Source organism: Colobus angolensis, unplaced genomic scaffold, assembly GCF_000951035.1.
Source record: "Colobus angolensis palliatus isolate OR3802 unplaced genomic scaffold, Cang.pa_1.0 Scaffold60, whole genome shotgun sequence".
NCBI classification, from domain to species: domain Eukaryota; kingdom Metazoa; phylum Chordata; class Mammalia; order Primates; family Cercopithecidae; genus Colobus; species Colobus angolensis.
The window spans coordinates 3,766,981-3,791,754 of NW_012119599.1; the positions used below are offsets into that span (position 1 = coordinate 3,766,981).

The following is a 24,774-nucleotide window of genomic DNA, read 5'->3' on the forward strand; positions in this document are numbered from 1 at the left end:
GGTTTCTCCTTTTTAATACTATTTTTTTTTTCTTCAACTTTTAAGTTTAGGGGTACATGTGCAGGATGTGCAGGTTTGTTACACAGGTAAGTGTGTGCCACGGTGGTTTGCTGCACAGATCAATCTATCACCTAGGTATTAAGCTGAGCATCCATTAGCTATTTTTCCTGATGTTCTCCCTCCCTCCACCCCTCCAGAGGCCCCAGTGTGTGTTGTTTCCCACCATGTGTCCATATGTTCTCATCATTCAGCTCCCACTTGTAAGTGAGAACATGCAGTGTTTGGTTTTCTGTTCCTGTGTTAGTTTGCTGAGGATAACAGCTTCTAGCTTCATCCATGTCCTGGATGATCTCATTTCTTTTTATGTTTGTATAGTATTCCATGGTCTATATGTATGACATTTTCTTTAACCAGATTATCATTGATGGGCATTTGGGTTGACTCCATGTCTTTATTTTGAATAGTCTTGGAATGAACATACAAGTCCATGTATCTTTCTAACAGAATGATTTATAATTTGAGGGTATATATTACAGTAATGGTATTGCTGGGTGAAATGGTATTTCTGCCTCTAAATCTTTGAGGAATTGCCACACTGTCTTCCACAATGGTTCAACTAATTTATACTCCCACTAACAATGTAAAAGCATTCCTTTTTCTCCCCAACTTTTCCAACAACTGTTGCTTTTTTACTTTTTTTTTTTTGAGACAGTTTCACTGTGTTGCCCAGGCTGAAGTGCAGTGGCATGACCTTGACTCACTGCAAACTCTGCCTCCTGGATTCAAGCAATTCTCATGCCTCAGCCTCCCAAGTAGCTGGGATTATAGGCGTGCACCATCACATCCAGCTAATTTTTGTATTTTTAGTAGAGACAGGGGTTCGTTTCACCATGTTGGCCAGGCTAGTCTCCAACTTCTGACCTCAAGTGATCCACCCACCTCAGCCTCCCAAAAGTGTGGGATTACAGCACTTTGAGCCGTTGCATCTGGCTTTTGACTTTATAATTACCATTTTGACTGACTTGAGATGGTATCTCATTGTGGTTTTGATTTGCATTTCTCTAATGATAGTGATGTTGAGCTTTTTTTCATGTTTGTCAGCTGCATGTATGTCTTCTTTTGAGAAGTGTCTGTTGATGTCCTTTGCACACTTTTTAATGTCTTTTTTTCCTCATAAATTTGTTTAAGTTCCTTGTAGACTCTGGATATTAGACCTTTGTCAGATGGACAGATTGCAAAGATTTTCTCCCATTCTGTAGGTTGTCTGTTCACCCTAATAATAGTTTCTTTTGGTGTGCAGAAGCTCTGTAGTTTAATTAGATCCCATTTGTCAAATTTTGCTTTTGTTGCAATTGCCTTTGGTGTTTTCATCATGAAAACTTTGCCTGTCCCTATGTCCTGGATGGTATTGCCTAGATTTTCTTCTGGAGTTTTTATAGTTTTGGGCTTTATAAGTTTTCAATCCATCTTAATTTTTGTATAATGTGTAAGGAAGAGGTCCAGTTTAAATTTTCTGCACATGGCTAGCCAGTTCTCCCAGCACCATTTATTAAATAGGGAACCATTTCCCCATTGCTTGTTTTTGTCAGGTTTGTCGAAGATCAGTTGGTTGTAGGTGTGTAGTCTTACTTCTGAGTTCTCTGTTCTGTTCCATTTGTCTATGTGTCTGCTTTTGCTCCAGTACCATGCTGTTTTGGTTACCGTGGCCTTGGAGTATGGTTTGAAGTTGGGTTGCGTGACGCCTCCAGCTTTGTTCTTTTTTGCTTAGAATTGTCTTGGCTATTTGGGCTATTCTTTGGTTCCATATGAATTTTAAAATAGGTTTTTTTCTGAATCTGTGAAGAATGTCAATGGTAGTTTAATAGGAATAGCATTGAATCTATAAATTACTCTGGGCAGTATGGCCATTTCACAATGTTGATTTTTCCTATCCAGAAGCATGAAATGTTTTTCCATTTGTGTCATCTCTGATTTCTTTAAGCAGTGGTTTGTAGTTCTCCTTGAAGGGGTCCTTCACTTCCCTTGTTAGGTGTATTCCTAGGTATCTTATTCTTTTTGTAGCAATTTGAATGGGAGTTCATTGATGATTCGGCTCTCTGCTTGCCTGTTGTTGGTGTATAGGAATGCTAGTGATTGTGTACATTGATTTTGTATCCTGAGACTTCACTGAAGTTGTTTATCAGCTTAAGCTTTTGGGCTAAGACGATCCGGTTTTCTAGATATAGCATCATGTCATCTGCAAATAAAGATATTTTGACTTCCTCTCTATTTGAATACCTTTATTTCTTTCACTTGTCTGTCTGGACTGGCCAGAACTTCCAATACTGTGTTAAATAGAAGTGGGGAAAGGGTGGGGGGGTCCTTGTCTTGTGTCAGTTTTCAAGGGGAATGATTACAGCTTTTGCCCATTCAGTATGGTATTGGCTGTGGGTTTGTCATCTATGGCTCCTATTACTTTGAGGTATGTTCCTTCAGTACCTAGTATACACAGTTTTTAGCATGACAGGATGCTGAATTTTATCAACGGCCTTTTCTGCATCTATGGAGATAATCAAGTGATTTTTGTCCTTGGTTCTGTTTACGTGATGAATCACATTTACTGATTTGTATATGTTGAACCAACCTTGCATCCTGGGGAGGAAACCAACTTGATTGTGGTGGATAAGCTTTTTGATGTGCTGTTGGATTCACTTTGCCAGTATTTTGAGGATTTTTGGATTGATAGTCATCAGGAATATTAGCCTGAAGTTTTCTTTTTTTTTTATCTCTGCCAGGTTTTGGTATCAGGATGATGCTGGCCTCATAAAAATGAGTTAAGGAGGAATCCCTCCTTTTCAATTGTTTGGAATAGATTCAGTAGAAAGAAATGGTACCAGCTCTTTTTTGTACCTCTGGTAGAATTCAGGTGTAAATTTGTCTGATCCTGGGTTTTTTTTTTTTTTTTTGATAGATTATTACTGCCTCAATTTCAGAAGTCATTATTGGTCTATTCAGGGATTCAATTTCTTCCAGGTTCAGCCTTGGGAGGATGTATGTGTCCAGAAATTTATACATTTTTTCTAGATTTTCTAGTTTATGTGCAGAGAGGTATTATAGTATTCTCTGATGGTTGCTTGTATTTCTGTGACATCAGTGGTGATATCCCCCTTATCATTTCTGATTGTGTTGGATTCTTCTCTCTTTTCTTCATTACTTTAGCTAGCAGTCTATTAAATTTTTTTTTCAAAAAACCACCTCCCAGATTTGTTAATTTTTGAAAGATTTTTTTGTGTCTCTATCTCCTTCAGTTCTGCTCTGATCTTATTTACTGTATTCTGCTAACTTTGGGGTTTGTTTGTTTTTGGTTCTCTATTTTAGTTGTGATGTTATGTTGTTAACTTGAGATCTTTCTAGCATTTTGATGTGGGTATTTAGTGCTATTAATTTCCATCTCAACACTTCTTTAGCTGCATCCTAGAGATTCTGGTACATTGTGTCTTTATTCTCATTATAGTTGCAAATAATTTCTTGATTTATGCCTTAATTTCAGTATTTACCCAGGAGTCACTGAGAAGCAGGTTATTCGATTTCCACATAGTTGTGGGGTTCTGAGTTAATTTAATTTTTATTTTAATTTTTGGGGGTGAACTTTTAATCTTGAGTTCAATTTGATCATGCTATGGTCTGAGAGACTGTTATGATTTCAGTTCTTTTGCACTTGTTGAGGAGTGTTTACTTCCGATTATGTGATCAATTTTTAAGTGCCATGTGGCAATGAGAAAAATGTATATTCTGTTGTTTTGGAGTGGAGAGTTCTGCAGATATGTATCAGGTGTGCTCAATCCAGAGCTGAGTTAAGGTCCTCAATATCTTTGTTAATTTTCTATCTCACTGATCTAATATTGTCAGTGGAGTATTAAAGTCTCCCACTATTACCCTGTGGGAGTCTAAGTCTCTTTGTACGTCTCTAAGAACTTACTTTATGAATCTGGGTCCTCTGCTATTGGGTGCGTATACATATTTAGAATAGTTAGCTCTTCTTGTTGAACCCTTTGCCATTATGTAATGCCTTGCTTTATTTATTTATTTATTTTTTACCTTTGTTGGTTTAAAGTTTGTTTTGTCAAAAATTAGAATTGTGACTCCTGCTTTTTTTCTGATTTCCATTTTCTTCGTAAATTTTCCTCCATCCCTTTATTTTGAGCCTATGTGTGTCTTTGCACATGTGATGGGTCTCTTGAAGACAGCGTATCAATTGGTCTTGGCTCTTTATCCAGCTTGCACTTCTGTGTCTTTCAATTGGGGCATTTAGCCTATTTACATTTGATATTAGTATCGTTACATGGGAATTTGATCCTGCCATCATGATGCTAGATGGTTATTTTGCAGACTTGTTTATGTGGTTGCTTTATAGTGTCATTGGTTCTGTGTACTTCAGTGTGTTTTTGTAGTGGCTGATAATGTGTTTTTTTTTCTTTCCATATTTAGTGCTTCCTTCAGGAACTCTTGCAAGGCAGGCCTGGTGGTGATGAATTCTCTCAGCATTTGCTTGTCTGAAAAGGATCTTATTTCTTTGCACATAAAGCTTACTTCGGCCAGACATTAAATTCTGGCTAAGAATTCTTTAAGAATGCTGAATATTGACCCCCAATATCTTCTGGCTTGTAGGGTTTCCACTGAGAGGTCTGCTGTTAGTCTGATGGGCTTCCCTTTTTAGGTGACCTGACCTTTCATTCTCTCTGACTGCCCTTTACATTTTTTCTTTAATTTTGACCTTGGAGAATCTGATGATTGTGTGTCTTGGGGATGATCTTCTCATGGAGTATCTTACTGGGGTTCTCTGCATTTCCTGAATTTGAATGTTGGCCTGTCATGCTGGGCTTGGAAAGTTCTCCTGGATAACATCCTAAAGTATGTTTCCAACTTGTTTCCATTATTCCCATCTCTTTCAGGTTCCCCAGTCAGTCATGGGTTTGGTCTTTTTACATAACTCCATATTATTTTTTTGGAGGTTTTGTTCATTACTCTTCATTCTTTCTCTATTCTTCTCTGCCTGTCTATGTCAGAAAGATAGTCTTCAAGCTCTGAGTCTCTTCCCTCTTCTTGGTCTATTCTACTATTGATACTTGTGATTGCATTGTTAAGTTCTTTTGTTGTTTTCAGCTCCATCAGGTCAGTTATGTTCCTTTCTAAACTGGCTATTCTGGTCATCAGCTCTTGTATTGTTTTATCATTGATTCTTGGCTTCTTTGCATTGGGTTATGACATGCTCCTTTAGCTCAGCAAAGTTCATTATTATCCACATTCTGAAGCCTACTTCTGTCAATTCAGTCATCTCAGCCTCAGCCCAGTTCTGTGCCTTTGCTGGAGAGGTGCTGTGGTCATTTGGAGAACAGGCACTCTGGCTTTTTGAGTTTTCAGCATTTTTTTGTGTTGATTTTATCATCTTTGTGGGCTTATCTACTTTCAATCTTTGAGGTTGGTGACCTTTGAATGGGGTTTTTGTGGGGTCGTTTTGTTGACGTTCTTGTTGTTGTTTACTGCCTGTTTTCTTTTAACAGTCAAGCCACTGACTGTTAGCAACTGTAGGGCTGCCACAGTTCACTGGGGTCTGCTCAAGACCCTAGTTGCCTCAGTTTTTCCTATGCCTGGAGGTATCACCAGTGAAAGCTGCAAAACAGCAAAGATGGCAGCCTTCTCCTTCCTTTGGAAGCTCTGTCCCAGGGCAGTACTGACCTGTTGCTGGCCTGAAGATTCCTGTAAGAGGTGTCTAGAGACTCCTGTTGGGAGGTCTCACCCAGTCAGGAGGAACAGGATCAGGGACCTACTTACAGAAGCAGTCTGGCTGCTTTTGGTACAGCAGGTGTGCTGCACTGGGGGAAGACCCTTCCTCATCCAGATTGCCTGGACTCTCCAAAGCGAGCAGGCTGGAACAGCTTTGTCAACTGAACCACAGAGACAGTGGTCGCCTCTCCCCAGGAGCTCCATCCCAGACAGAGTTTAGATTTCTGTCAGTATAAGCCTGGCTGAAGTGACTGAAAGCCCCCCTACAGGGGAGGCACCACACAGTGGGGAGGAATGGATCAGGGTCCTACTTAAAGAACCAGTCTGGGCCAGGTGCAGTGGCTCATGCCTGTAATCCTAGCACTTTGGAAGGCCGAGGCAGGCGGACCACCTGAGGTCAGGAGTTCAAGACCAGCCTGGTCAACATGGTGAAACCCTGTCTCTATGAAAAACGCAAAAATTAGCTAGGTGTGGTGGTACCTGACTGTAATCCCAGCTACTTGGGAGGCTGAGGCAGGAGAATTGCTTGAACTCAAGAGGTGGAGGTTGCCATGAGCCAAGAGCATGCCACTGCACTCCAGTATGAACAACAGAGTGATACTCCATCTCAAAAAAAAAAAAAAAAAGAGCAGTCTGGGCATGATCTGGCAAAGCAGGTGTACTGTGTTGGGCAGGGGGATCCTCTCCTTGTCCAGACAACCTGGTCTCTCCAGAGGTGGCAGGCTAGAACACTGAGTCAACTGAACCACAGAAATGGTGGCCAGTCTTCGCCTCAGGAGCTCCCTCCTATTTCAGGCTGAAGCCTGTTGCTGTTGGTTGGTTGGAATTCCAAGTCAGTGGGTTTTGTGAGGTGCCATGGAAGTGGGGCCCACAGAATGTTGCTGCCTGACTCCCTGGATTCAGCCCCCTTCCTACAGGAATATAAGGATGAATCTGCCATCTTGCCAGGAATTCTGGGGCTGGAGCACGTAAACCTCCTGGGTCTCTGTGTGTGCCTGGGAGGCTGCTCTGCCAAAACTCCACACAGCTCTGTGTATCAAACCCAAGGCCCTGGTGGCATGGGCTCACAAGGACATATCCTGACCCGTGGGTTGCAAGGATCTTTGAGTAACATGGTTTCCTAGGCGGGGACACACAATCACTCATCACTTCCCTTGGGTGGGGTGAGGGTTCCTTTGGCTCCATGCCACACCGGACGGGCCAGCACTTCACCCTGCTTTTCTTCATTCTCTGTGGGCTGAATTGATTGCCTAGTCAGTCCCAATGAGATAACCTAGATATTTCAGTTGAAGGTGCTGAATTCACTTGTCATTTTCATTCCTCTCTATGAGTACCATGAACCACAGCTGCCTCTAATTGGCCACCTTGGTCCATCCCAGGTTTCCTCTTTTAGATACAATTTTGAAATACGTTTTCTCCTTTTGATCCTTTAATATCACGTCTCTGACATTTCTAAGATATGAAGCCCAGCTAAAGCTCTTTCTACATCTCTTACATGTACCAAACACACATACAAAGTTCCAATCAGTGTTAAGGTTGTGAAGATTCTGCAGCAAAGATACATACAGTTTACATTCTAGCTGACATCAATTTTGACAAGTCCATCATTAGAGATTTGTAAATGCCTGAACAAACTCCTATTCTTTCTAAGGCCTGTCTCTTGAATAACTATAATTGCCAAACTTCTGAAGGAAGTCCTAACTTACAAAGGTTCTGTACTACAGTGGTTCTAAAACCACATGGGTATGCTGAACTATGGCTGAAACACTGACTTTAACTATTTTCCCTCCTGAGACTGTATGAAATGTATCATCAGCATGGATTCTGTAATAAGCTATGAGATACGAACTCAAACTGAAGTGCTTACCACATGTATCAAATTTTTAATGTTTCTCCCATTGTTAACTCTCAGATGAGCTTGTAGTTGAGAAGACTATCACAGACATCACATTAGTAAGGTTTCCCTTGAAAGTGAACACTCTGATGAAGCTGAAGACTTTGAGGCATAACTGAAGCACATGGCAATCTCCCCGAACTTCTATGGTTTCTCAATATGGACCCTCGGATGCATATCAAGTCAAGTGCCTATTGTAGTACATCCCATACCCCTCACATTTGTATGGATTATCTCCACTGTAGACTTTTTTCTTGGTCTTTAAGATACGATCTATGTTCAAAGCTCTTTCTATAGTTCTCACGTTTGAATGGTTTTTCTCTGCTGTGGAAAATCGATGGGTCAGATGAGTTGAGGCCCAGCCAAAGCCCTTCCCACACTTCTCACACCTGTATGGCTTTTTTTCCACATAGACTTTCTGATGTAAATGGTGCTGTGAATTCTGAGTAGATCTCTTCACACACTCCACATTTCAATGGCTTTTCTCCACTGTGGAGTCTCTGATGTTTCAAAAGACATGAAGCCCAGCCAAAGCTCTTTCCACATTCCTTACAATTATAGGGTCGCTCTCCCCTGTGGACCCTCTGGTGCATGTCAAGATTAAATTTACTGTTGTACCCCTTCTCACACTGCTCACATTTGTATAACTTTTCTCCAGTATGGCATGTCTGATGGGAATGAAGTTGTGAACTCTGAGTAAATCTCTTTCCACACTCTTCACATTTGAAAGGTTTTTCTCCACTGTGGAGTCTCCGATGTTTCAAAAGACAGGAGGCCCAGCCAAAGCTCTTCCCACATTCCTTACAATTATAGGGTCTCTCACCCGTGTGGACCCTCTGGTGAAACTCAAGATCCAACCTCCTTTTATAGCCCTTACCACACTCCTCACACTTATATGGCTTTTCTCCATTGTGGGATCTCTGATGGGAAGATCGTTGTGAATTTGTATAAAATCCCTTCCCACATTCTTCACATTTGAAGGGTTTTTGTCCACTGTGGACTCGCTGATGGTTCAAAAGACATGAGGACCATCTGAAGGTCTTCCCACATTCTTTACAATTATATGGTTTCTCTCCTGTGTGGACCATCTGATGCTTACAAAAGTCTCGCCTACAAATGAAGCCTTTTCCACACTGCTCACATTTGTATGGCTTCTCTCCTATATGGACCATGGAATGACTATTAAGTGCTGATCTCTGATGAAAGTTCTTGCCACATGTATCACATCTGAATGGTTTTTCTCCTGTGTGGACCATGGAATGCCTATTAAGTCTTGATCTAACACGGAAGCTCTTACCACATATATCACATTTGAATGGCTTCTCCCCAGTATGGATTCTCTGATGTTCCTGAAGCTGTGAATCGTGAATGAAGGCTTTCCCACATTCCTCACAATTATAAGGCTTCTCTCCTGTGTGTAACTTGCAATGAACATTAAGTGCTGATCTACTATGGAAGCCTTTCCCACACTGCTCACATTTGAATGGTTTCTCTCCAGTATGGACCCTCTGATGAGTTTGAAGATGTGAGCTCTGATTAAATTCCTTACCACACACATCACACTTATAGTGTTTTTCTCCCATATGGACTCTTTGATGAGTACGAAGGGCTGAGATATAACAGAAGCTTTTTCCACACTCATCACATGTATGAGACTTCTCTCCTGAGTGTAATTGTTGATGAAGATCAAAGACAGAAACATCACTGAAGGACTGTTTACATTCATTACACTGGTAAGATTTCTGTTGCACATGACTTATAGATAGTCCTGCCTCAATCTGGCAGAGGACATCACCTTCTATGAATAACTCAGAGCTGTTCCTTATGGAGTCTTGAGACCTGGTTAGGTCACTTGCAATTTGTTCCCATATTTGCTGACAGGACCACTCTTCATGTGGTCCTGCTTCTGGAACAGTCTCCATCTCAATTTGGATCTTCCCTCCTAAAAAGACACAGAATTAATATATGTGGGCAAGTGAAGCCCTGTTCAATGTTTTCAAGATTTCACATAGGACATGGCATTAAACTTTAATGAATACAGGAAACATCAAGTTCATGTTTTCCGAGTCCACTATGGTCTTTTGTTTTCAAGAGACCAATTTAGAACGACATCACATCTCATACGTAAAATCCTTGGTAGAAACAAAATACTGAATTAAATAATTAATAACATACACACATTTAACCTGTTACTAATTCTGGTAAATTTCCCAGTCTAAAATCTTGCATAATAAATTATGAAACGAATAAAATATGAACATGAATAATGAACCCAAAGGAACTTTAAAGAAGAAAGGCAGTTGCAATAATTCAGGAAAGCAGTTTGGGAATTTAGACCAGGGTGATGGAAATAGGCATGGACAGAAGTAAAACAGATGGAAGAGTCATGTACAAGGATGCATAGTTGCTGGGTTCTGACCTGAATTCCCTTCTCTTTGGCTTGTTGTCTTCATCATCCACAACTTTTCCTTCCTTAAGAAGTGGAAAGTATCTTGGTGGAATGGTTGATTCCCTGTGAACATGCAGTGACATGCTTAATTCCGAACCCACTGTAGGTAATATCTAGGGAAAATTTACTGGAAATTTAGATTCCCAATCTAAATTTGGAATACAAAGCCACTCCTGGGGCCTAATATTCTGTTACAGAGGGTGTCTGTCCTCACCTACTGAGAGCAGGTTCCTGAAGTTCTCTAGCATCACGTCTCGGTACAGCTTCCTCTGGGCAGAGTCCAGCAGCCTCAGCTCATCCTCAGTGAAGACCACAGCCACATCTTTGAAGGTCACTGCCTCCTAAAATATCCAACATACAAAACCTAAATCTTATGACCAATGATTATTCAAAGAAGGGTGGCACGAAGTAGGCAAAGGGGACAGGTGTGGTAAGTTGTCCTAGATCTTGAGGGATGTAGGTCAACATACAGATTTCCCACTCATTCTGCCTATATCCCAACAATGACACACACTGATTTTCATGAGATCCATCAGAAGTGCAATGATATAAAAGAAGTCCTGTACTTTTACTTTGTTCACTCATTGAGTCTACTTGTAACCAGCCCTCTAGGACTCTAAATGCTGCCTCCTGGGCTTCAGGTATTTAGGTTTTAGTGAGTTGCCAATTGCCCCAGTAACATTCAGCAATTTAGTCCCAACTTTGATGATGTCCATTGTCTTCCTCTCTTCTGTTGTCTTCCTTTCATACTCGAACTGTGGATGCTGTAACTTTTCTTTGCTATCTGTCAAACTAACCAGTTTATGGTGACCTGCGTGGGATAGCTATGCAGTACATCCTTTATACTCTCAAGGCACAAACTACATACATTAGTTGCGGCATTCAATGTCATGATATGGAACCATCATGCCTCAGATCACATCCCAAAGCTCTGTCCCTTCCTAGACATGTGGCTTTGGACAAGCTCACCTACATGCATTAGTTTCCTGTCTGTATAATGATTTTTCACCTGGTATAGTTTTCTCAAGGATTAAAGAAGGAAATATATATAGCATTGCGAAAACTGTGTGGCAAAGACTAAGTATTTAATAAATATTATCTAATTTTATTATTTTTAATTATAACTGTCCTTATTGCTATTTATTTCATCTCGCTTCATATCTGCATAGTATTCCAGGGCAAAAATGATCTTTTTATTTAAATAATGAATACTTCATATTAAATATTTTTCATTATCAATCCTGTAAAGAAAATAATTTTATATAGACTTTATTTCCTGATTATTTAAAATGTCAAATGAAAATTAGAATGCCAATAAACACATTTAAAATTTGATCACATAATTTCATACTTTCTTCCAAATTTTTTTACCTACTTCCCACTCTTTCCAGTGAACACAAGTACCCTTATTCTCCTTATGATGGTTAAGAGCAGGTTGTAAATATTCCCATGGTTTTAGTAATCTGATTAGGAAGAAGAATTCATTATATTAATATCATTCTCACTTATTTGATTATAAATGAGCAGAATGGCTAACATTCCTGACCTTGGTTGCCTGTGTGAATCTGAGCAGATCTCTCATATTTGATGAGTTTAAGAGGAACAAGAGACCAAAACCTGCATTCTACTTCTCTGAATAAATATAGTAACAGAACACAGTGACTGGCCAATCTTCCAGTATCATTGGACATTTGAAATGAAGGTACTTACTACTTTGATAAAACTGCTTACTCCATAAAGGAATAAGAAGAGACCAATAAATAACACGCATACAAGGTATGACTGAGGTATGGCAAACACAGAATCTAGCCCTTCCTGTGTGAAAGCTCCAATAACAATATTTGTGGGAAGTGGCAGTCAGAGCCTGATGTGCTGTGCCCTGTTGAAATAATCTATCATCTATAAAACAGCCAGTGTGGTACATGTCAAAAGTATCCTATCTTGTTTTCAGAATTAATTTTGGGGGGAAGGGGTTATATATAGGAAAGCTGTCGCAGCAGTATTGCTTAAAACAGTAAAATTCTGAAACCACCTAAATGTCTATGAGTGCGAGGTAGTTAAAAATAAGAAGGTACATTAATTCAGTGGGGCTATGATACCAATGTAAAACTGGAACATTATATAATATATAAAATGAGCACAATTTTAAATTAGAGGTATGTCATCAATACAAATACAGTTAAGAATGTACATGATGAAGAATGTAACAGCTAATTTGTGATCAGAGAAGAAGTGAAGTGAAAGAATTATCCATTCCTACTATTTTCTCTACTGCAGAAAATAAATTATATAAGAAAACAAGAACTAAAACCAAATGGAAAGTCAACTCAAAAGCAACAAAGGAAGCATCTGGCAAACAAAATGCCCTCAAATGCTTGTTGTTCTCCTTGAGTCTTCCCAAGACAGATAAAAATGTGACAATATAAATAGTAAGATGGAATTTTAACAGCAAGAGAGGCAAGCCCTACTCACTTTGAATGTGGTCATTTTTCCTTCTACTTCAGGGAATTTGCAGAGTCCTGAATGAAGCAGTTCAAGTGAAGGTGAAATCGTGCCTGGAAAGTGCCAGGAAAGGCAGAAAAACAGACATGAAAGGGTGACTAGGAATGCCGCCCACCAACACAGACAAGTATTTTCAATTAGTGCATGAATGTTCGCAGCAGCATTACTCATATCCCCAAACTGCAAACAAGCAAAATGCCCTCCTATAGGTAAATGTATAGACAAATCATGGCATATCCATACAAACAGAATTTTATTTGGAAATTCAAAGGAGTGAAGAACTGGCTCATGCTACAACATGCATGAACCTTGGAAACATTATGCTAAGTTAAAGAAGCCAGTCACAAAACCCCATGGATTGTAAAATTCAGTTTTATAAAATATACAGATTAGGCAAATGTATATATAGAGAAAGGTTAGTGGTTGCTCCAGATTTGAGGTGAGAATGAGGTTTAACTGTACATAAGCATAAGGAGTCCAACTGGGGGGCAAAAATGATCTAAACTGAATTGTGATGATAGTTACACCACTCTTCAAAGTTCCTGAAGATTATTAAATTGTAAGCCCAAAATGGGTAAATTCTATGATATGTAAAATACACCTCAATAAAGTCAGAAATAATAATGATTAATCTACATGTTATTTAACTGGATTCTCCATCTATATTGATAGAATATTTATAGTTGAAGAAACTGATGAATAAATTGGGAAGAAGTGGAAGCTAATCTTTACAGAAGAATGCCCACTAATAATGTATCTCCCATAAGAAACGTTTTTATTTTCAAAATTTAATTAAAAAGTAACTGTTCAGTGGAAAAATCTAAAAGACATCATCTTGGCCAAGTGAACAAAGTTGAGATCTCCAATGAAGGGAAAAACAGACATCATTTGGCCCCTGTTATGACACCTCAACACTTCTGTGGTATCCACACCAACAATGCATAATCTGAACCTAAACATGAAATACATAAATCCCAAATGACTATCTTTCTATAAAATACTTTGCCTATATACTTCAAGGATGTCAAGAATAAAAAGGCAAAGGCTGTTGAATCTTTCCAGATTAAAGAAGACTACAGAAATGTGACACTTAAAAGCAGGACATAAAATTGGACTTTGGACTGGGGGATGGGAGAAAGCAGTTACAAGAACTTTAAAAAGCGCAACAAATTTAAATATGGGACTTTGGATAGAAAAGATGATGATGTCTAGCCATATCTAACAGGTAACAGAATTAACTAATATTGGTAGTCTTTTAATTGATATCTAGTATTTAATAGTGATATTATTTAATATTATATCTAGTATTACCTAGCATGTTATATGAAACTCTATAGCCAGCACTTCCTAAATGTCTCTTACCAAGACACTCCATGATCACCTTGGTATATAGGCTTCCTTGCTGCAGAAAGCTACAATAAGTTGTTTCTCATGATAAGTTTGTTCCCAGTGGTATTTGGCTGATGGGTGTTAACAAAGCAAAATACAAAAAGTAAATAATTGGAAAATTTGGGTAAAGAGCATATGAAGAGTCAGGTGCTGTGGCTTGAGCCTGTAATCCCAGCTACTTGGGAGGCTGAGGCAGGAGGATAGCTTGAGTTTAGGAGTTAAAGGCTGCAGCAAGTTAGGATTGTGCTACTGTACTCCAGCCAAGGCTCTTAAAGCTCCAACATAATCCTTGACTCCATGTCCCACATCCTGGTATAAGGGATAGACTCCCAAAGCCTTGGGCAGCCAAGTGACATGACTGAGCAGTTTTTTCAGGACCACATCTCAGGGGGCAGTGGTCCCCTTCCCACAGATCCATTAGGCAGTGCCCTAGTGGGGACTCTGTGGGGAGCCCTCACATTTCCCCTTGGCACTACCCTGGTAGAGGTTCTCTGTGGGGGCTCCACTCCTGTGGCAGGCTTCTGACTGGGATCCCAGGCTTTCTCATACATCCTCTGAAATCTAGGTAGAAGCTGCCAAGCCTCCTTCATGCTTGCAGTCTGAGCATCTGCAGCCTTAACACAATGTGGAAACCACCACAATAACCGAGGCTTGAACCCTCTGGAGCTGCAACCCAAGCTGCGCCTGGGGCACTCTGAGCTGAGGCTGGAGCCAGAGTGGCTGGATTCAGGGCACAGTGTCTTGAGGATGCTCAGGGCAGTGGGGCCCTGGGCCTGGCCCTTGGAACCATTCTTTTCTCCTAGGCCTCTGGGCCTGTGATGGGAAGGACTTTCCCAAAGACTTCTGAAATGTCTTCCAGGTATTTTTCCCATTGTCTTAGATATCACCACTTGGTTTTCTGTTAGTCATGCAAATCTCTTTTGCAAGTGGTTGTTCCAAAGCCCACATGTATTCCTCTTCTAAAAATGCTTTTTCTTTCTCTATCAAATGGCCAGGCTGCATATTTTCCAAACTTTTATAATCTGCTTACCTTTTAAATATAAATTCCAACTTTAAGTCGTTTCTTTGCTCCCATATACAGTTGTAGGCTGTTTGAAGCAGGAAAGCAGCCAGGTCACTTCTTGAATGCTTTGCTGCTCAGAAATTTCTTTTGCCAGGTGCCCTAGTTATCACTCTTAAGTTCAAGCTTCCAGAAATCCGTAGGGCATGAACACAAAGCAGCAAAGTTCTTTGCTAGGGCATAACATGGGTGACCTCTACTCCAGTTCCCAATCACTTCCTCATTTCCATCTGAGATCTCATCAGCCTGGACTTCATTGTCCATATCCCTACCAGCATTTTGGTCACAACCATTTAATCAGTCTGTAAGAAGTTCCCATGGCTCAGTGAAAAAGCTAAAAAAAAAAAAGTTCCAAGCTTTCCCTCATCTTCTCATCTTCTTCTGAGCCCTCCAAACTTTTTCCAACCTCTGCCCATTAGCCAGTTCCAGAGCCACTTTCACATTTTCAGGTATCTTTATAGCAATGCACTGTACCTCAGTACCAATTTTCTGTATTAGTTCATTTCTGTGTCTCTGTAACAAAATACCTGAGGCTGGGTAATTCATAAAGAAAAGAGGTTTAATTGGCTCACATTTCTTCAGGCTGGAAAACAAGTGTGGTGCTGGCATGTGCTCAGCTTCTGGTGAGGCCTCAGGGAGCTTTTACTCATGGGAGAAGGTGAATCAGGAGCAGGCATGTCACAAAGTGAGAGCAGGAACAAGAGAGAGAAATTGGAGGACCCAGATCTCACATGAACTAACCGAGCAGGAACTCACTCATCACCAAGGGGATAGCACCAAACCATTTATGATGGACCTGCCACCATGATTCAACACTTCCCCCTAGGCCCCACCTCCAACACTGGAGATATAGAGGGACCAAACATCCAAACTATATCAAATGTAATTAAAAGAGAGGACTGGGTTGGACTCTGATGCTTGACCAAGCTCGAATTTTAGTGAATCTAAGCTTTAGCCACTTGCCTCAAAGCTGTCCCTAAGGGAAAAATTATGCCAGGACAACAGTAAGTACCTCTAAGACCTGTGGTTACCAAAAGTCAATCAATGTGTGGGAAGGGTAAAACCAAGAAACTGAAACTACAGTGTACAATGTAAAAGAATTGTTTATATTGTAGTTTCCTAAGGAACTTTTATTCAACTAGATTGTGAGAGAAACTAAGTAGTAGTATCTTTGGTTTTAAATGTTGCAGAGTTGAAGAGCATGTTTGGGTTTATGTAGAACCCACAGTTCACTATGAAACAATTACAGATGGTGAAATCTGATGTAAACACACAGGAGATGTGGGAAAAAAAAAACCAATAGTCTTATCTATTTGGGGCTTCTAAAAGTTGTTAGGCCCCAAGGAAACTGAGTCACTGAGCTTGACCTCTTAACTTCCTTTTTTATTTTCTTGTTCCTGGCTCAGACCAGATAGCATCTAAGATAAAAGATTCTTTGTCTGAGATAAAAGACCTCTTTGACTATTACATCCCAAATGCAGAATATTAAATCCGTTCTTCCCAATAAAAGGAAACACTGCTATCAAATTGCTGTAACTATGCATTAATCTTGTATAGAAAATGCTGACATCCTGTTAAGCTTCCTAGACCCTGCCTACATAATGACTCTCAAACCTTTCCACTTCAGAGCATTTATCCAATCTTTTGAAGTCCGTGTCCTCCCAGGTGGACATCTTCAAATTTTGTGTTTGAAAAAACTCAATATTTAACCACATTGCCTGAATCTCATTACCAATGTTAACAGGTTGTTCCCAAGGGAAGAGCCAGCCTGATCAACTGGATAAAAGGCATGGTAAGGTCTGCTTGCCCTGAAAAGAGGGACTGCTCAACTCACCCTATAAATGCTGGGTGGGATACCCCAGATGATGCAGCCGATACACTGCATGCAAGCCACGTGGGACTGAATATATGATGACTGGGATATTCATCTTCTGAATATGCTTCTTACCCAGGTCATGGTAAATGCTGTGGCTAAGGGGGCCCCTTTTGCATGGGTACCCCATGTGACTTTTGTAAAAAGAAAATCCAAATTAGAGATGGTTATGTCAGAAGTTTATAAAAAGAGGCATGTGGAGTTGGACCCCAGTTATGTACCCACCCAGATGGATTTTAACCTGTTTAACTGGGTCAAATTGTAAAACCAGCTGCACTTGATTGGAATTGTTTATACATGGCCTGATCATGAACCTCTTGGGGAAACAGCTATGCTGAACTAGATTGATCATCAACGAAAGACATCCTAAGTTGCTAACCAACTGACAGGAATCATGGACTGTACTAAGACCTTCCAGATATGTAAACTTATGGTAAACATTTATAAGCCCCTACCCAACCTTGCCTGGATAGAACAGGAAATGATTTAGCTGACTGCTAGATCTGTACTTCTTGATTGCAATTCACAAGACCCCACTTAAAATATCTTTTCTTTTGTTTGTGGCTTAGTGTTGATTTTATTTATTGGTTGACACCTTAACTCTTGGAAAACTGAACAACAGTCCTAGAAGCCTTATCAGTTTTGCTGTCTCTGTTTCCCTTTAAGGATATTAAAGATGTTAATAAAAAGATTATATTAATTAGCAAGAGGAAAAAGACAGAGGGCAGAGTCAAAGGACTCATTCCAGAAAGCTAGAGATTTTTTAAATGTCATTTAAAAACAATGATAAAGGTGAAACTAAGAAGAAAGAGAGAGTGTCACGGGACTCCTTCCAACAGGGTGAAAATCTTCAGATCATTATGTTAAAGTAAGTTTAGCCTAAAGCTGCTTTCTTACATACTTTAAATTAGGTATAAACGTTTCTCCAGGCAGGGTGTGATGGCTCATGCCTGTAATGCCAGCACTTTCGGAGGCCGAGGTGGGTGGATCACTTCAGGTCAGGAGTTCGAGACCAGCCTGGCCAACATGGTGAAACCCTGTCTCTACTAAAAATTAGCCAGACGTGGTGGTGTGTGCCTGTAATCCCAGCTACTCGGAAGGCCGAGGCAGGAGAATCACTTAAACCCAGGAGACAGAGGTTGCAGTGAGCCAAAATCGCTCCACTGCACTCCAGCCTGGGCGACAGAGCAGGGCTCCATCTCAAAAAAATAACAAATAAAAATAAAAATAAAAAAAGATTTATCCATATATAGTGAACTGTAACCTAACTGGAAGTGTAAACCGACTGTAATCTACTCTTGTGCCAATCACTGAGTTTTGACCAATCAAATGGAGACAACTGTTCAAACAGGGATCAAATAAGGCAAACACTGAGCTGCAACCAAACTGGCTGTTTCTGTTTCTCACTTCCACTTTTTGAATGTCACTTTCCTTTTTCTGTTTACAAATCTTCTTCAACCACACTGTAGCACTGAAGCTTCTCTGAATCTATTCTGGTTCAGGGACTGCCTGATTTGCAAATTGTTTTTTGCTCAATTAAACTCTTTGATTTATCTAAGATTTTTTACTTTTAACAGTTTTATTAAGAAATGGAATAAATAAAATGGAAATTGATAAGGCTAAAACAAAGGTCTGAACACAATAATATTGAAGGTTTGGTGGACCAAAGGGATCCTCTGCTGATCCCCCAATATTAAAGGGTTTCAAATAAGTTTGCTGTATTTACTCCAGTTTGGAGAAATTTTAAAACTCGTCTTTACTAACAGACAGGGTGGTGTGTGCCTATAGTTCCAGCTACTTAGGAGACTAAGGGAGGAAAATTGCTTGAACTTGGGAGGTGGAAGTTGTAGTGAGCCAAGGTCGTGCCACTGCATTCCATCCTGGGTGACGAGAGTAAGACTCTGTCTCAAAAAATTTAAAAATGAACTAAATAAATAAATAAAAATAAGCTTAATGGTTATTATCTTTATAGCCTGCATTCAGAGGTAATTAAACATTTTTTCTTGTCATATTTCTGTAATTTCTGAATGTTCCACAATGATATGGTTCTAGAAAAATGCAAAATATGTGTAATAAGTAAAACAAAATAGTTGATAAAGTTTTAAAAGACTCCTAGAGAAGTCCAGGTCCATGAGCCTTGCTCTCAAAGTTCCTTCAATCAAGTCCTAACTTGCTTTCCCCACCTGATTCCAGCTAGTTCCTCTGCCTCAGTGAGAATGTATCCAAGAAATTATCAGCTTGGGCTCTGACCTGGACTGCAAAGGTTCCAACCCCAGCTCCACTTCTTATTACTTGGGCAACTATGGGCAAATAAGTCCTGCTCCCTTTGTCTCACTCTTATCTTTAATAGACGAAATGGCAGTACCTCTCCACAGAGCTACCGTGTGGTGTACATAAATTTCTTTGTATAAAGCCCTTAGAATTGAAGATAGCAATTAAGACTTTCTTATCAATGCCCATGCCCGATTACAGCATCCTACAATAGATGTGAACGTTACTGTAAAAGAAAAATGACAAGTCACACTCGCGTGGAGCTTTGTTGTCAGTAGTCAAGGAATTACTCCATCTACCTCCAAGCAATCCCTTTAGAGAAGTCAGGAAGAGGAAACAATGCTGCGAAATACCATGGTTGTGTCACCATTCTTAACAAAACAGTCAAGACCCTCCCATCCTTCTGTGGAAATTGGAGATACCCATCCTTTTCCTAAATAAGAGGTCAGAGAATATCCAGAATTTTCCAGCGTTCTGCAGGGATCAGAGAGAAGAGCCAGCTGGAGCTCTGACACCATCCCAGGGACCTGACCATTTCTCAGGAAATTAACAAGAGATCGCCATTCACTATAACAGAAACTGTTTTAAGACTCTTATATTACCTCTTTCAATTCCCAAGGCAATTCTATTAAGAAGGTCTTAATATTCCCCATTTAAAGAAAAGCAAAAAGAGGCCCAGGGAGATTAAGTAACACCCCAACGTTATACTGGGGGAATCGGCCCCGCGCCAGTAGTGGAGGAAGGCGGATGGGGCGAGCTGAGAGCCCAAGAAACCCCCAAATGAGGCGAAGCGTGACAGGACCGAGTCCCAAACTCCCCCGGGACGCTAGGACAGCCCTAAACGCAAGAAGGCTCTGCCGCGGGGATTGCAAACCGCCGCCCTCACCCTTCCAAACCTTTGCTTTCCGACGGCTCTTCCTTTCCTCTAAATCTATCGCTGGCTCGTTGAGGGTTCCGAGAGTAGGTCCAGGAAATTCAGAAGGACCCCGAGACGCAGAATAGCTCAAACTATCACAGAATAAAGGGTAACTCTCGCAGCCGTAGCTCCCGCGACTCCACAGAGCGTCTGGACTACATTTCCCAGAATTCCCCGGATCCGCCTGCCTGACCGGAAGTGCCCGCAACTCCACCGACCGTTTAGACACTTCCCAGAATGCTCAAGGAGTAAACGTTCACAGTTTTACCCTCCACGGGGAGGTGTTGCAACTATACAGAGCTTCTTGACCACACCTCTTCCAAGTCCCCAGGGAAGGGAACGCCTGTGTGGTAATATGGACTCCTGCACTGAGTGTCGTCCTTACGCTTCTCTTGAGTCTTCGAGCAAAAATATTACATAAACAATGATTTCCTGATCGAAATATCCCCAATTATTGCAGAAGTATTACTGGAGAGTGAACAAATGTGGAGATAAATCTTCAAGGAACTAACAAGAAATTACTGCTTGAGGATCCTAGAGAACTGAAAGGTGGAAAATATTTAGTATAACCTGATGATGTGAGGTTAAAACTGATAGTATGCCAATGTAATTTTAATTTACATTTCCTGTATTGTAAATGAAATAGAACATCTTTTCATATTTCCAAAGACCATTATTACTATTATTTGGTAAATTGTTCAAACCTTTTGCCTACTGTACTAATGGATTTTTGGCCTTTACCCTCACTATTTAAATATTGTTTATACGTTTGTAAAATAATTATTTTTTCTTGCAAATCTTTTCTATTTATTTATTTATTTTTTTGAGGTGGAGTCTCACTCTGTCGCCCAGGCTGGAGTGCAGTGGCGCAATGTTGGCTCACTGCAAACTCCGCCTCCCAGGTTCACGCCATTCTCCTGCCTCTTTCTCCCGAGTAGCTGGGACTACAGGCGCCCACCACCATACTAGGCTAATTTTTTGTATTTTTAGTAGAGACGGTGTTTCATGGTGTTAGCCAGGATGATCTCGATCTCCTGATCTCGTGATCCGCCCGTCTCAGCCTCCCAAAGTGCTGGGATTACAGGCGTGAGCCACCGTGCCCGGCCCCTCTATTTTTTCTTTTGGTTTTACGGCTTTTTTGCCACAAAAAAATAGTTTAATGTAATCTATAATTTTAAAAATATTTTTATTGAGATGTAATTCATAAAACAAACCATTTAAAAATGGCCAGTTCAATGGCTGTAACATTTAGTACATTCACAACACTGTGAAAACAACACCTCTTAAGGTTTAAAACATCTTCATCTCCCCAAAGAAAACCCCATACCCAGTAAGCAGATCATTGCCATTGCCCCTAAGCCTCAAATGGCTACCACCAATCTTTCCATCTTACTGAATTACCTATTTTGGATATTTCATATAAATGGAATCATACAATATGTAACCTTTTGTGTCTGACTTTGCTTTAGTAACATATTTTAAAGGTTCATCTACATCATAGCATGTATCAGTAATTTAAAGATAAATAATATTTTTATGTTTTATACCACGTTTTGTTTATTGTTCATTGATGTACATTTGGGTTGTGTATAATGTTACTATGAACATTCATGTACAAATATTTATTACGCTACCTGCCTTCACTTCTTTTGTATATATTCCTAGATGTGGAATTAGTGAAGTGATATGACAATTCTATGTTAAACTTTTTGAGCAACCACAAAACCGTTTGCCACTGCAATTGCCACACCATATGTTCCAACCATCAATATGTGAGAATTTCTTCACATCCTCGCCCATGTTTATTTTCCATTTTCAAATGATAGACATCATAGTACTTGTAAAGTGATAACACAGTGTTATTTTGATTTGCATTCTCTAGTGATTAATGATGTTGAGCATCTTTTTGCTTTTTCTCTTTTTGTTTTTTCTTTTTTCTTTTTTTAAGATGGAGTCTCGGTCTGTCACCCAAGCTGAAGTGCAATGGCACAAGCTCCGCTCACTGCAAGCTCTGCCTCTGGGTTCCCGCTGTTCTCCTGCCTCAGCCTCCCAAGTAACTGGGACTATAGGAGCCCACCACCACACCCAGCTAATTTTTTGTATTTTTAGTAGAGATGGGGTTTCACTGTGTTAGCCAGGATGGTCTCGATCTCCTGACCTCGTGATCCACCTGCCTCGGCCTCCCAAAGTGCTGGGATTACAGGCGTGAGCCACTGCGCCTGGCCAATGTTGAGTGTTTTTTCATATGCTTGTTGGTTGGTTGTATATCTGACTGTTTATTCACGTGTTTTCTGCATTTTTTAATTGGCTGGTTTATATTTTTGTTGTTGAGCATAAAAGTTTTCTTTAATATATCCTGAATACTAAACATCATACTGTATGGTCTTTTCACTTAACAATGTTCTTTTATGGGTACAGTTTTTAATTTTACTGAAGTCAAATTTATGTGTTTCTTTTATTGCTTGTGCTTATAGTTCTATCTAAAATTTTATTGCCAAAAAAAATCAAGATTTACTCTTTTGGGAACAGGCCCCTAAAATCTGGCCATAAACTGGCCCCAAAACGGGCCATAAACAAAATTTCTGCAGCACTGTGACATGTTCATGATGGCCATGATGCCCATGCTGGAAGGTTGTGGGTTTACCGGAATGAGGGCAAGGAATACCTGGCCCACCCAGGGCAGAAAACCACTTAAAGGTGGTCTTAAACCACAAACAATAGCATAAGAGATCTGTGCCTTAAGCACATGCTCCTGCTGCAGATAACTAGCCAGAGCCCATCCCTTTATTTCAGTCCATCCCTTTGTTTCCCGTAAAGAATACTTTTAGTTAATCTATAATCTATAGAAACAATGCTTATCACTGGTTTGCTGTCAATAAATACGTGGGTAAATCTCTGTTCGAGGCTCTCAGCTCTGAAGACTGTGAGACCCCTCATTTCCCACTCCACACCTCCATATTTCTGTGTGTGTGTCTTTAATTCCTTCAGCACCGCTGGGTTAGGGTCTCCCCAACCAAGCTGGTCTCGGCAACTCTTATGGGTTCTTCTAAGAGTTTTATACCTTTATGCTCTTACATTTAGGTTGTTCCATTTTGAGTTAATTTTTAAGTATAGAATGAGGTGAGGATCCAACTTCATTATATTGCATGTGAATATCCAGTTGTCTTATAAACATTTGTTAAGGAGAATATAGTTTTCCCATTAAACAGTTTTGTATTCTTGTTGAAAATCAAGTGGCCTTAGATGTACGGGTTTGTTATTTTTTTATAGACTCTCAATTCTATTCCATTGCTCTATGTTCCTACTCTTACACCAGTATGATACTGTTTTGATTACTAACCTAACTTCCCTCCCTCAAAAGAGGGCTGTCCTAGAGAGTGGCTCTCTTGGCTTATGTCCACTCTCAACAGAAACTTCAAGACTAAATTAGAAAGAAATCATAACAATAAAAATAACTAGAATAGCTAAAGCAATTTTGAAAAAAAGAATAAAGAGGAATTGTTCTATGAATTTCAAGAGATTGTATATATTGACTCTCATAGAAGGAGATTGAATAGAATAATTTAGCCTTGTAATTTAAGGAAAGTTTGTGAAGGCTATCAAGGAGTTCCCAGTGGGGGTGGAAAAAAAGCATAGGAGAGAGAAAGCCAGTCTCCAGGTACAGGTCTACAATAGCATCTCTCCTGCATTTGCTGGAGCAACCCATGGGAAAATTGTAAATGGGGTGATGGATTTTACAGCAAACCAGCTGTGGCCTTTGTCAATTATCCTCTCCGCCGTCAGATATTGTACAGTAGGAGACCGTCTCTCAGTTTGAGTTCACGTTTGTTTCCTCATGATTAGATTCAGGCTTGTGCATTTTTGGCAGGAATACTACAGAAGGGATAGGGTATCCTTCCTTCTCAGTATATCATATCCGGAAGACTAAAATGTTGTTCTAACATTGACATTGTTAACTTGGATCTCTTAGCTAAAGTAGTATTTACCAGATTTTTTTTTACCTTGTTTTTTATTTTTAACTTTTTAATATTTTAAATTGTCAGTACATAATAGGTGTATATATTTATGGGGTACATGAGATGTTTTGATACAGGCATGGAATGTGAAATAAGCACATCATGGAGAATGGATTAACCATCCCCTCAAGCACTTATCCTTTGAGTTACAAACAAATTATATTTTTAAAGTTATTTTAAAATGTATAATGAAGTTATTATTGACTATAGTCACCCTAATGTGCTATCAAATAGTAGGTCTTATTCTTTTTATTTTATTTTTTACCCATTAACCATCCTCACCTCCCTGCCAACTCCCTACTACCCTTCCTAGCCTCGGTAACCATCCTTCCACTCTCTATCTTCATGAGATCAATTGTTTCACTTTTTAGATCTCACAAAAGTGAGAACATGTGATGTTTGTCTTTCTGTGCCTGGCTTATTTCACTTAACATAATGATCTCCAGTTCCATCCATGTTGTTGCAAATCACCGAATCTCATTCTTCTTTATGGCAAATAGTATTTCATTGTGTATATGTACCACATTTTCTTTATCCATTCATCTGTTGATGAACACTTAACGTTGCTCCGAAATCTTAGCTATTGTAAATTGTGCTGCAACAAACATAGGAGCATAAATATCTCTTTGATGTGCTAATTT

General features: G+C 39.9%; 1 protein-coding gene across 1 annotated transcript; it reads right to left on the bottom strand.

Moving 5' to 3' along the window:
* Positions 1 to 8,040: 8,040 nt before the first annotated feature.
* ZNF221 (zinc finger protein 221) lies at positions 8,041 to 20,268 on the bottom strand. The gene is made up of 5 exons (XM_011963170.1): positions 20,088 to 20,268; positions 12,579 to 12,661; positions 10,321 to 10,447; positions 10,077 to 10,169; positions 8,041 to 9,599 (listed from the first exon to the last, which is right to left on the bottom strand). Exons 2-5 carry the CDS (start codon positions 12,591 to 12,593, stop codon positions 8,041 to 8,043), a joined length of 1,794 nt encoding a protein of 597 aa, XP_011818560.1. The 5' UTR covers positions 12,594 to 12,661; positions 20,088 to 20,268.
* Positions 20,269 to 24,774: the final 4,506 nt, after the last annotated feature.

What these genes read in the sequence shown, in the direction of transcription:
- ZNF221 (XM_011963170.1), bottom strand. An exon ending in CAGGAACCTGCTCTCAGTAG is followed by an intron (nt 10,170 to 10,320) that starts GTGAGGACAGAC and finishes GCATGTTCACAG; the next exon opens with GGAATCAACCATTCCACCAA. An exon ending in CCAAAGAGAAGGGAATTCAG is followed by an intron (nt 9,600 to 10,076) that starts GTCAGAACCCAG and finishes GTGTCTTTTTAG; the next exon opens with GAGGGAAGATCCAAATTGAG.